Genomic DNA, 13,092 nt, shown 5'->3' on the forward strand with positions numbered 1-13,092 from the left:
ATGCTCCCACAGATTTCAGACAAGTGACGATTCTTCCTTTCTGAAACGCCGTTTTGCCGTGGCGTATTAGGACAAGTCAGTTGGCGCTTTATCTTGTGTTCCTTCAAGTATCTCGTGAACTCATCTGCAAGATATTCCCCACCATTATCTGAACGTAAACAGCCAATGCTACACTTTGTTTCTCTTTCAGCTTCCAATTTAAAATATTTGAATTTGATGAAGACTTCTGACTTTTCCTTCATAAAATATACCCACACATACCGAGAAAAATCGTCAATGAAAGTTACCATATACCTCATTCCTTTGACTGAAGGTTGTTTCACAGGTCCAAAAACATCTAAGTGCACGAGTTCTAGGGGAGCTTTAGCTTGATAACTTGATTTCTCGTAGGGTAACTGATGTGCTTTACCATATTGACATCCAGCACACACCGGATCTGTTTTGACTTCGAGTTGTGGTAGCCCATTAACCAACTTCTTCATCATCATCATGTCAAGCTTTTCATAGCTTACATGGCTCAACCGCATATGCCACAGATCAGCATTTTGGTTCTTCTTGGTCTTCTCCACATAGGCTGACTCAGCAGACATCACATAAATTGATTCTGAGCGACGTCCTTGCAACAGGGGTGTTGATGATGTTTCAAACTGTTTGTAGATCTTAACATCATTAGGACCAAACAACACATAATGACCTGCAGAAGCTATTTGTGAGACTGAGAGTAAGTTCTTTTTCATTCCGGGAACATGGTACACATCTTGTAAGATCAGATCTTTCTTGCTATCTTCTGTTGAAAACACAACATCACCAATGTGAGCTATAGGAAGCTTCGAGTTGTCAACAATAACCACTACTCTACTGCCTTCATATTTGATTGGATCTTGAAGCTTTGTCTCTTCCCCTGTCATGTGGTTTGAACAACCGGAATCTATAATCCACTCATCAATCTTATTTTGACAAGTTTGAGATGTTGCTGTGTATTCCATAACATCTTTATCTTGAGCTACTAAAGCTTCAGCATCCCAAGGCTCTTCATCTTGTGTAGCAGTTGCATTTCCTTGATCTGTAGGTTCAAATCTGCAATTTCTGGCCAAATGACCTTTTCTATGGCAGTTATAGCACGTAAAGGACCCACGTTTATTGAATGAACGACCTTTGTGCTTATTGCCTGACTGTCCACCCTTCTCGTACTCCTAGTTCTTCTTTTCTTGATATGTATTCTTGCTTCCACCTTCATTACGTTTCAGAACTTGATTTGAATTTTGCTTGTATCTACTCCTACCTTTGTCTGCGTAGAGAGCTTCTTCTTCAGTTTTTATAGTCATACCACTCATTTGTTTTCCAAGTGTCTCTTGTGCAGTTAAGAGATTTTCAAACTCTATGAGTGAAGGTTGGACTGGCCACCCTTGGATTGCAGTGACGAAGCTTCGAAATTCTGGCTTCAAGCCATGGATAATAATTCTCTTAACTCTGGCTTCACCAATCGGCGCTTGAGGATCTAACTCCGTAATTTCTCTACACAAAGACTTCACTTTATGAAAGTATTGAGGGATAGATAAGTCCTTTTGCGATACATACATCAATTCACTTTCAAGCAACTGTAGTTTGGTATCGTTTTTCTTAGAGAACAAGGTTTTCAGAGTATTCCAAGCTTCCGTGGGGGTAACTGCATCCTTGATATGTTCAAGTACTTCCTCTTCAACAGTTGTCTTCATCACAAACAACGCTTTGCCTGCCTTGATTTTCCACTTTCTCAGAACACCATTGTTATCCTCAGCATGTGGTTGTCTCGTCTCTGATCCGTCCACAACTTCCCATAGATCTTGACCTTGCATGTATGACGACATGCAAGTAGACCATGTGTTATAGTTGTGATTGTTTAGCTTCTTTACACCACCAGCAACTTGAAGCTCTGCCATTGACATAAAACCAGGCTCTGATACCAGTTTGTTAACCTGGTTTCTGAGAGAAACTCACACACACTTTGCACACAGCAAATTATACAAGGCGAGGCAGAGAGAGGGAATCAAAAACTACTCTTGATAGACTTAAAAGAAGAACATACGATGCCTTAAAGGCTTACACCGATTAAAAGAAAAAGAAACTGACCACTAACTGGTAACTACAGAAATCAAGGAAAAACTACCCACTAAGTGCATTACATAGATAAACAACTAAATAAACTAGTTTAAGGAAAATAAACATAAAAAGACTAAGTCAATTGGACATAAGGCACGTGTGCATCAAGATGTTTTAGGTGTTGTATTTCAATAACATGAGCTCCCTAGAAGTCCTTGACCTTTCATATACCATGTTGAATTTATCTCTTCCTATTATGCCTAAACTTCTAGAGCTTCATCTTTCTGGTAACGAGTTAAAACAGATTGAGGATGTTGGAATCTGGAGACAGTGCCACCTGAAACAACTAAGTGTAACAAATAATGAGTTTGGTATGGAAATGATTGACACACCAAAAAATGCATCAGAGTGCTCCATATATGCTTTGGAGTTTCTGTAATTAAGTCGGAGTTTAAAAGGTAGAATTCCAGAAACACTTGGAAGACTGGCGAATTTAAGATACCTTGATCTACCGGATAACAGAGTGACTGGTTCAATCCCTGAATCTCTAGGAAGATTAAGATTTTTATAAGTACTATATCTATCTCAAAACCAGTTGACGGGTCCCATTCCAGAATTCCTTGGGAATATTACGAAACTTGTCCTTTTTTCCAACCAATTGAATGGTTCAATTCCAGAATCCCTTGGAAAATTATCATCTTTAACAGATTTGGATCTAGGATCTAATTGTTAAATGGGACTATTCCAGTTTCAATTGGGCAACTTACCAAACTCCATATTCTTGATCTTTCAAACAATTCTTTAGAAGGAGCGGTTACCGAAGCCCATTTTGCTAATCTTTCGGTGTTGAAGCTCTTGGATGTGTCTTCTAACACTAAGCTGACATTCAATGTTTCACGTGGGTGGATACCTCCATTCCAGTTGAGATCTCTTTATCTCAGTTCTTGCAATATCGGGAATGGATTTCTGCAGTGGCTTCGACATCAGAGGAAACTTCAATGGTTAGAGTTGTCCAATGCTACACTTTCGGGGCCGCTGCCCACATGGCTGCGGAAGATGCCCATCATTAATTTCTTAGATCTCTCTCACAACAAACTCAACGGATCTTTGAAAAGCCTTCCTAATGCGGGAACTGGTGATGTATATGGGCCTTTACCTCTATTACTTCTGGAATATAACCTTTTCAATGGGTCGATTCCAAGGTCGTTGTGCAGAAGAACAGATTTGCAAGGACTTGATCTTACAAGAAACATGTTAAGTGGGAAAATTCCCAACTGTGTGGGGAATCTACGGAGTTTGATTACCATGAGATTAAGCTCAAATAAGCTCCCTGGTGTCATTCCTAGCACTATTTCTCTTATTTCACCATTGTTTTGGTTAAATTTGAACAACAATAGCTTTACTGGTGAAGTTCCTCGGGAATTGGGGAATCTACAAGGTTTGGAAGTCTTAGATTTGGGTTACAATAAATTATGTGGAAATATACCCAATTGGATAGGGAAAAATCTTACATCTTTGGTAGTTTTGAGGTTACACAAAAACAACTTCACTGGTAGAATTCCTCGATCTCTTTGCAAAACTTCAAATCTTCAAATTTTGGATCTTGCATATAACAACTTAACGGGAACCATCCCTCGTTGTGTAGGAAACTTAAATGGCATGGTTGTGAGTCACTCGATATATGAGCATTATTTAGATATCGATGATTATAAGAATGTGATTCAGGTCATGAAAGGTGTTGATCTTGAATATACAACAACTTGGGATATAGTGTTTAACATGGACCTTTCAACCAATAAACTTGTGGGAAAAATACCGGTCGAGCTAACTGCACTTTCCAAGTTGGTGGGTCTCAATCTGTCTAATAATCATTTGAGTGGTGGTATTCCAGACAGCATTGGAAACATGACACAAATTTTTTCTCTTGATTTCTCAAAAAACGAGTTGAGTGGGAGGATCCCTTCAAGCATGGCAGCTCTGAACTTTTTGAGCCATTTGAATCTGTCACACAACAATTTGTCGGGTCAAATTCCAAAAGGAAATCAACTGCAGACGCTTACCGATCCATCAATATATGCTAGGAACAAAGGTCTATGTGGACCTCCATTGCCAAACACTTGCTCAAATCATAAAGATCCAACAACAACAACAACAACAAGCAAAAAGAAACACAAAGCAGCTGAGCAGACCAGAGTATGGTTGTTTTATGTGGACATAATGAGTGGTTTTGCAACAGGGTTTTGGGGTGTTATTGGATTTCTGTTGTTCAAGAAGCAATGGAGACATAAGCTTTTCATGTTTGTTGAGGAAATGATAGACAATATATATGTTACAGTTGTGGTAAGAATTGCCAAGATGAAGAGAGGAAGAGAAGGCACATAGATCCTCTGGAATATAATGCAAGTAGTTCTCGAATATATGTTATCAATGATTGTTTTGCTTTTTAGATATGCTATTCTGCTTTTTCTAATATATTACTATTTGGATTTTGTAATTGTATGGCCTTTGTAATATGAATGTTGTTTAGAGGTGCTAATTTACAAAATTTCTATTGTATTTGGTATTTATACATAATCAAGTTGTAGATTTAGATTACTGTGTATTTGAGTTGTAGGATTTTTTTTCTTGTTAATTCTGCTCTCTTGCTCTCGACTTTGACTCATTTGTTTCTTCGTTTGTAAATATTGTAGTTTTTTTATGTAAAGGGGGATGTTTTGGTGAAAGCTGGAAATTTTTGGTTGGATTTGATATCTAGATAAGATTATTGTGTGCTCTCATGAATCTGTAATGGTAGTGGTCTTGATTGATTATTTGGTTCAGCTCTCATGAGTCTGCAAGTTATGAGACTAGATTAGGGTTAATCAGTATTGACCGACAATGTCATCTTCTTCGTCATCGTTGTTAGTGGAAGAATATGAGGATGAGGAGGACCTGGCAAAGGAAAGCTAAGCTCAATATTGCAAACAACATTGTGTATAGTTCTATAGACAATACTTACCAAATTAATGAGGAACAACACAAAGCAGTCAAGATTTAAAGAAACCAACAATCAAACACTTGCCATATATGAAGAGATTCTTAAAAAAAAAAAACCATTTGTCATACATCAAAAGAAAAAGGAAACTGGTATTCAATACGCAAGAACCTCTTTTCTTATCATGAGAAGCCCCACATATTCAACATTAAGTTTATAAAAAAGTAGGTAATCTTGTTAATATGCTATATACTGGACCCAACATAAAGCAGTTTCAAAATCACTTGCAGAGGCTATATATCTAAAAGTTAAAAAAAAAAAAAAAAAAAGAAAAAAAGAAAAAAACCAATCAGACTTGTAATTAACAGTTATCATCGGAAACCTCCTTACAAAAAAGATGCGGACTCATTTAAATAAGGAAAACATAATACAATTGCAATTAGAATACATAATCAATACACAGATAAACGAGAAAGTAGAGGCGTCAGAAGGGAACAGGAGAGCTGTCGCAACAAGGGGAAGTGTAGGTGGCGCGAGATGAATAGAAACGAAACACTATTCATGCCTAAATGTAAGTATTTACTTTCGTAGGCTAATTAAAACTTACTAATAAATAAACATATGGGGCTAAGAATATTATAAAAGTCGCTGTAGCACAATTCCTTTCAAAACTGTGGCAAACTCGGCTCTTCTAAACGAAGAGTCTCAGGTTCAAGTCCTGGCAGCGGCATAATTTTTTTAAACAAACTCTCAGCTTTTGTAGCTACATATTTCTTATATATGATTTTCTCTTTTATTTTGTGAATAATAATTTATATTTAAAAGTATATTTTAATAATTGATGTGTTAGATTGTATTCGAAGTATATATATTTTTAAACAAAAACAATTGAGAATGTGTTGTATCATGTATGTACACGGGTAAAGTTCAAATTTTTCTACACATTTAATTTGCTAATAGTCAATAGATGTTTCTTCTTGATCCATATCATTTAAATCACATGTAAGAATAAGTTTAGCTTATTATGTCGACATTCTTAGTGAAGGCCAAAAACAATGTGCATTACTCTTATATTTTTATAACAAAACAACTATTTATTTAAGATATATTACTTTGTAAATCATGATTGTCTTTTCGAATTTTAGCAAGTATAATGATTGGTTTTGCCACAATATCTAAATATGATGGTTATCAAATAATTCACACTTGTTATGTTAGGAATTGAGACAGGGTACACGCAGCGGAAACACTATCACACACACAAACGAAACGAGAAAATAAAGCAAGAAGGAACACAAGGATTTTACGTGGTTCGGATTCGGTGTAAATCCTACGTCCACGGGCTGCAACTAGATTTTCTTATTAACTCAATAAGATTACAATTTATAACTCTACAAGTTATATTTGATGCACACATACAAAGAGTTACATTGCACATATATATATTGAGATGTGCCGTAAACTTTTCTTCAATTCACATATTGTGAATATAATATTGCGGCCGAAAGTATGCATAGTCAAAGAAATATTAAACAATTGTTTAATTGATAGCCACCGTCCAACAATATTATTAAACAATTGATAGTGCGTCCAATTCAATATTCAATTGTTTTAATTTCCAAGTTTCATTTATGGCCCTTGAACTCTTAGGAACTTGTCAATTTGTTCAAGACTCCATAAATCTTAACAATCTCCCACTTGGAGGCTTGAACAACTTTAGTTTTTCTCCGCCATTCAACTCTCAATTATTCCAGTAATCTTAAAAAACAATCAAGTCCTTTTAGGCTTCCAGTTCCAATGAACAAGCTAAAACTTAGTCTGATTTCTCTAGTTGCAGCCGCCCCTCATCATCAATTACTAGAAGGGCCAGTTGAAGCTCCCACTAGCTCCAACTCAGTCGTGGCTAATCCCACCACCGACCCATCCTCTGTCTCAACTGGTTTGGACACTCCACCGGATCCAGAGATACACCGAGGACCACTAACACTCTCCAAACATAGCAAACATCCAACAGGAGAGAAATTTTCAGTCTTAGTCTTCAAAACCCAACGGCTCTTTGTAACTGTACCCGGAACACGCCCCGTGCTCCCACTGTTACAGAATCTCCTGACTGGTTTAGACTTTCCGACTCGTTCAGCTAACATCCCCTTGGCTTCAGAATTCATGTTTGCAAAATGAACTCTCTTAGCCGTAGATTTAGCGAACCAGATTTTGTCTTGCTTAATCGGGATGGTCATACTTCCCTCAGTAGGTACCTCAACCATATACAATGACCCACGCTTCATACCACGAGCAATCACCAGATCACCATTGACCACCCTCCATTTACCACTTCCAAACCTTACTTCCAGTCCTTGTTTATCCAGCTGACCAACAGAAATCAATTTCTTCTTCAGCTCCGGAATCACCCTGACATCCTTCAGGCTCCATGTAGTTCCCAATGAAGTAACCAAATCAATATCTCCCATGCCCGTTACTTGAAGCATCTCGTCATTTGCTAACCGTACCTTTCCAAAATCTCCTTCTTTTAGATTCACCATCGTTTCCCCGTTGTCCATGGCGTGAAACGAAGCCCCTGAATCCATGACCCAAGAGTCTACAGAACTTTCCATACTGAGTATCAATGCATCATCCTCAAACACACTCTCAGCACCGGTAATGTTCAATTCTTTCTTTGGACATTGACTCTTAACATGTCCCACCTCCTGGCAGTTCCAGCACTTCACATTCTTCTTAGTTCTAGATGAACTTCTTCCCCGACTCCCACTGCTTCCACTATTCCTGCTATTCCCTCTACCTCTTCCGACATTTAATAAATCAGAAGAGGAAGATCCACCTTGATTCTTGCGTCTGATATCCTCGCCTAGAACCAAATCTCTAACCCCTTCAAAAGTCATACCACTGGTCCCCACGGAACTCGTAACAGCGGTAACTGTTCCGGACCAGCTATCAGGTAGAGAAGCTAGTAGCAGTGATGCTTGAGTCTCGTTATCAAATTTAATTCCCACAGATGATAATCTGGATAGAATTGAATTTAGATTGTTAATGTGAACCGTAACTGAGCCTTCCTCATTCATCCTTGTAGTGAACAACTCCTTCATCAAGAACACCTTGTTAGCCGTCGATGGTTTCTCATACATATTTGACAGAGCCTCCATCATACCACGTGTCGTGGTTTCATTCATGATGTTGAAAGCAACGCTCTTCGTCAACGACAATGTAATAACCGCCTTGGCTTTCTTGTCCTTTGAGTTCCACGCATCTTCAGCAGCTTTTTCCATTTTCTCCGGTTTGTCTCCGAGTACCATGTCCAAGTCGTTCTGACATAGCAATGCTTCTAATTGCATTTTCCACCAGCTAAAATCAGAACCATTGAACCTTTCGATTATAATCTTGTCTTCAGCCATTACGACAAACAAGATACAAATCAGGTACACTCGTGCGTGATAAAAAAAACGATCGTATCCTCCAAAACCTCGCTAACCAGGCTCTGATACCAGTTGTTAGGAATTGAGACAGGGTACACGCAGCGGAAACACTATCACACACACAAACGAAACGAGAAAATAAAGCAAGAAGGAACACAAGGATTTTACGTGGTTCGGATTTGGTGTAAATCCTACGTCCACGGGCTGCAACTAGATTTTCTTATTAACTCAATAAGATTACAATTTATAACTCTACAAGTTATATTTGATGCACACATACAAAGAGTTACATTGCACATATATATATTGAGATGTGCCGTAAACTTTTCTTCAATTCACATATTGTGAATATAATATTGCGGCCGAAAGTATGCATAGTCAAAGAAATATTAAACAATTGTTTAATTGATAGCCACCGTCCAACAATATTATTAAACAATTGATAGTGCGTCCAATTCAATATTCAATTGTTTTAATTTCCAAGTTTCATTTATGGCCCTTGAACTCTTAGGAACTTGTCAATTTGTTCAAGACTCCATAAATCTTAACATGTTAATCTCTTTCAAGTTGTTTTCATATCTTCTTCATTTTTAGCAAGTATAATTATTAGTTAACAATAATACCCTAATATCACGACAATGAAAATAATCCATACTTGTTTGTGTTTTACGGTGTTTTCATATGTAGCGTCCTTAAAAATGAAATATTCAAATTATTCCTTGAGAAATTTAAAGTGCCGATCAAGGCCGCTCCTTATATTTTGGGGGACATAGGCAATTTAACAATGTTAGGACCTACAATTCAAAACTAATAAAGACAAATTCACAATTAAATAATTTTCAATAATGTCAAATTAAATCATGAATACCATTAAAAGGGTTAAAAAGTACAATCTAAAACTAAGTAATATGAGCAGTTAATTTTCAAGATTTTCTTTTTTAAGGAACCAATGCCCTTTTAAACAAGACATTAAAAAATCAATACATGTAATCTCTTATATTAATAAGTATGGAAAAATCAAAAAATGGCATGGGATAAGAATTATAAAAGCCAACTTGTAAACGATGAAGAGGAATTCAACCGCGGACCTTCAAGTTTGAGTCAAATGCGTCGACAATATGATATGTAATGGCTTTTGATTGTCCATTCAAAACGTCTTCTATTTAATTACGTCCCTAATTTGGCTTTTATAGGCCCCATGGGGTTGAATGTCATGTATGGTCGCACACCTCGTGCATTGCGTTGGTGCCAATTCTACTAAGGTATATGTTTTGGAAACTTGTAACAAAGCTTTATTTATTTTTTTTAAATTGCATCTTGTATACGACAAACATAGTATATGAAAACATGTTAAAGTATTCTAGTAATATGATATATGGATATGAAAGAATAATATAAATTATCAGTGACAAGAAAATGTTTTATGCATAAATACATATATTAAACTTTATAAGTTACAAGGATTAGATATTATTTTTCAAAACGTTTCCATTATTGAAAATATTTATAAAAATAAAGAAGTGTTGGGTTTTATAGAAAAATGCTTATATTCTACTTGCGATAAAAGAAATATGAAATTTTAAAATATTTTCAAGGCATTGTTTAGTTTTCTAAAAATGATCTAATATTTAAAGAGAAAATGACTAGAATAGCCAATTTTTAAAAGATATTACCATAAAATACCCACAAAATGGAAAATAACCTAAATAGTCACAATTTTCTCTTGGAAAATTGGTGTTACCAATTTCCAAAAGTGGGTTTTTCCTATTTTTAAGCATGAATTTCGAATTCTAGATATAATCAAAATGGACAAATTTGTGTTCTCCTCCATGACACATTCGTTTTGATATATAATATGTTGAAAACACATTAAAGATGAATGATAAATTACATGTTAAAGTGAGGTGTTTGGAAGAGTATAAACAAGTGTTTAGTGGGTAACTTCATCCCACATTGGTGGGAGTTCGAAAAGAAAATTTGTTTATAACTACAAAGTCAAGCTAACTTTGTAAGACTTAAGGAATCAAGGCTCTCTCTTGCACGCGCACGCATAGGGTGCACATTCGAGCCGGTTTGGCTTGGGTTCACTGAATTTATGTATAAGCGCAAATCCTGCGGGGTACGAATGCACCACCGGTCGACTAGAAAAGTTCAACGACCTTTTTCATTTATTTTCTTTTTGTTTAACATTTACAAACCTGAATTAAGAGCCATTAATCATAGAATTTGGTTTTGATTTCTTGATTAATTGTCTTATTTAATTGTGACAATTACGATTTCATATTAATCACATCAGTTACATCTTCCTATTCTAATAAAAGAATAGTTTTAATCTCCATTTGACATCTAATACAACTTTTCATTAATATTATGCCACATGTCAAAGAGATGTATTAGGCAACACTTCAAAATTCAAATTTACTTTTTCTAATTATATGTTAAATTTGAAGTTATAATAACTTTAAAATTTTGGTATATCTTATAATTAATGATTTATTTAAAATAATTGATAAATAATTTTTGAATTTTTACTATGAAAAATTAATTTATTTTGTAACCGTGGTTCCCACGGGTTATAAACTAGTTGTGTAGTATAAATACAACACCTATGTGACTGATTGAGAGACACCGAATAAAACGAAATCAATCTATTCCTCTCTTACGACCCTGCTTCTTCTTCCGCCTCTTGCTGCAACCAAGGTATTTTCCAGGTCAGTGAGGGTTTGTGTGACCTAGAAGAGTCACTTACTGCTATTGTATTATGGGAAACAAACACCCATATAAGGTGAATTTGTTTTAAGGAAACTGTGTTTAAAACAGGCCTCAGCCATGTAACATCCCAATTTTCAAGACCAAAAATTTTATTTTTAACATAACGATTTATAAAAACAATTTATCAGAGAACATCATTGAGTTACTTCCATTCATAAAACCATAGTCACATGTGTCAAACCATATCATCAAAATAGTAATAATGTCATAGTACAATCCCATTGATCTCAAAATGCGGAAATCATACGTGTGCGATGCGCTGCTACCGTGCTGGCTCCTTCCCCTTCGATGAAGATGTACCTGAAACAAAACTGAAAACTGTAAGCATGAAGCTTAGTGAATTCCCCCCTCATACCACATACCATACAACATACATACTGTCGGGCAATTCTGGGGTGCCCGACCTACCCTGCCAGGCATTTCTGGGGTGCCCGACCTACCCATGTCAAGCAGTTCTGGGGTGCTTGACCTACCCTACCAAGCAATGCTTGGGGTGCCCGACCTACCCTCAGGTCCTTACGACCATGGGGACTACTCCCTTACTGCTACTATCACATGTCATCATATCATGCTAGCACATAAAACATATCAGGTAGTAGCAACCTAGATAATTATCACAAAGACAATCATCTAACATACAACTCCTACTAGTGGGCCGACATTGTGGTCGTAGACCCACCGCTACTGGAAGGTAACTCACCTCAATGTTGTGCAGTAACTGAACTGTCCTCGATGTCGGGATCAACTCCTCTCAACTCCTACACATAACAACCTTCCTTAATTTACCATTACATACTCTTAACCCTTACAAGGGTTACTCAGGTCAAAGCCAAAGTCAAGGTCAATACCTTGGTCAAAGTCAACTCTGGGTCAAGGTCAACAACTGGTTGACTCAACTCGCCGAGTTAACCCAACAACTCGTCGAGTCCCAAAATCATCAAAACGCTAAAACCTCGACTCTACTCGCCGAGTTTTGCACGTACTCGTCGAGTTCTCCTTCATACAAATTGGGACATTCCACAACTAACTCACCGAGTTCGTCCTTGAACTCGTCGAGTCCTTCTTCATGCAAGAAGACAGATTTAGTCCTGAACTCACCGAGTTCCTTATGAACTCGTCGAGTTCGTCTTCATGCAGTTGGGACTTGTCTTGAACTCGCCGAGTTCCATGATCTTCAGGTCCATATTCACATCCATTTTGTTGAGTCCTCTTCTAGACTCAACCAGTTCGATCAAAACAGAAAAGGTGGGGGAACCATACCCCGACTCGTCGAGTCCTATGAACGACTCGCCGAGTCCTCCAAAGTCCATGTCCATACCGATGATTTCAGTCGAGTTCAATACATCCAAAACATAGATCTAACCTTGTAGGGTCCATAATACACGTAAAGTTACAAACTTGATGTTCATGCATGGGGTATTTGGCTCAAATGGCCCTAAAATGGAGTCTACAAGATACATGGGGCTCTTATGGCAATAAAGTTGGCATCTTTATGTCATGGGAACCCTCAATGGTTCCAGATCTGAAGTCGTACCCCCTTAGAACCACAAAATCCCAAATATGGCTATACTAAAGCTTAGAAAAGGTAGAAATGAACCCTAACTAGAGATCTAAGAGATAGATGGTCAAGGTTGAAGCTTTTTACCTTAAACCAACTCGAAATGTGCAAAAACTTCTGGATCTACTTGCCTTCTCTTGATCTCCCAAGCCTTCTCCTTCTTCTCAAGCTTCTAACACACACAAAACACACAAAAATGGCTCAAGAACACTCCAAATGCTTTAGGGTTTCGAGTTAGGGCTTTTTTTTGGACTGAGAGAGACGATGAGGCTGGGTTGGCA

At 37.1% G+C, this 13,092-nt stretch overlaps 1 protein-coding gene across 1 annotated transcript; it reads left to right on the forward strand.

The window, feature by feature from the left end:
* The first annotated feature begins 2,311 nt into the window (after nucleotides 1-2,311).
* On the forward strand, nucleotides 2,312-4,461 carry LOC145130586 (receptor-like protein EIX2). Its single transcript, XM_079065361.1, has 2 exons — nucleotides 2,312-2,450; nucleotides 2,828-4,461. Exons 1-2 carry the CDS (start codon nucleotides 2,312-2,314, stop codon nucleotides 4,459-4,461), a joined length of 1,773 nt encoding a protein of 590 aa, XP_078921487.1.
* The last annotated feature ends 8,631 nt before the right edge of the window (nucleotides 4,462-13,092 follow it).

This window comes from Lactuca virosa, chromosome 8 (assembly GCF_052849685.1).
Source record: "Lactuca virosa cultivar CGN04683 chromosome 8, Lactuca_virosa_CGN04683_v6, whole genome shotgun sequence".
Taxonomy (NCBI): domain Eukaryota; kingdom Viridiplantae; phylum Streptophyta; class Magnoliopsida; order Asterales; family Asteraceae; genus Lactuca; species Lactuca virosa.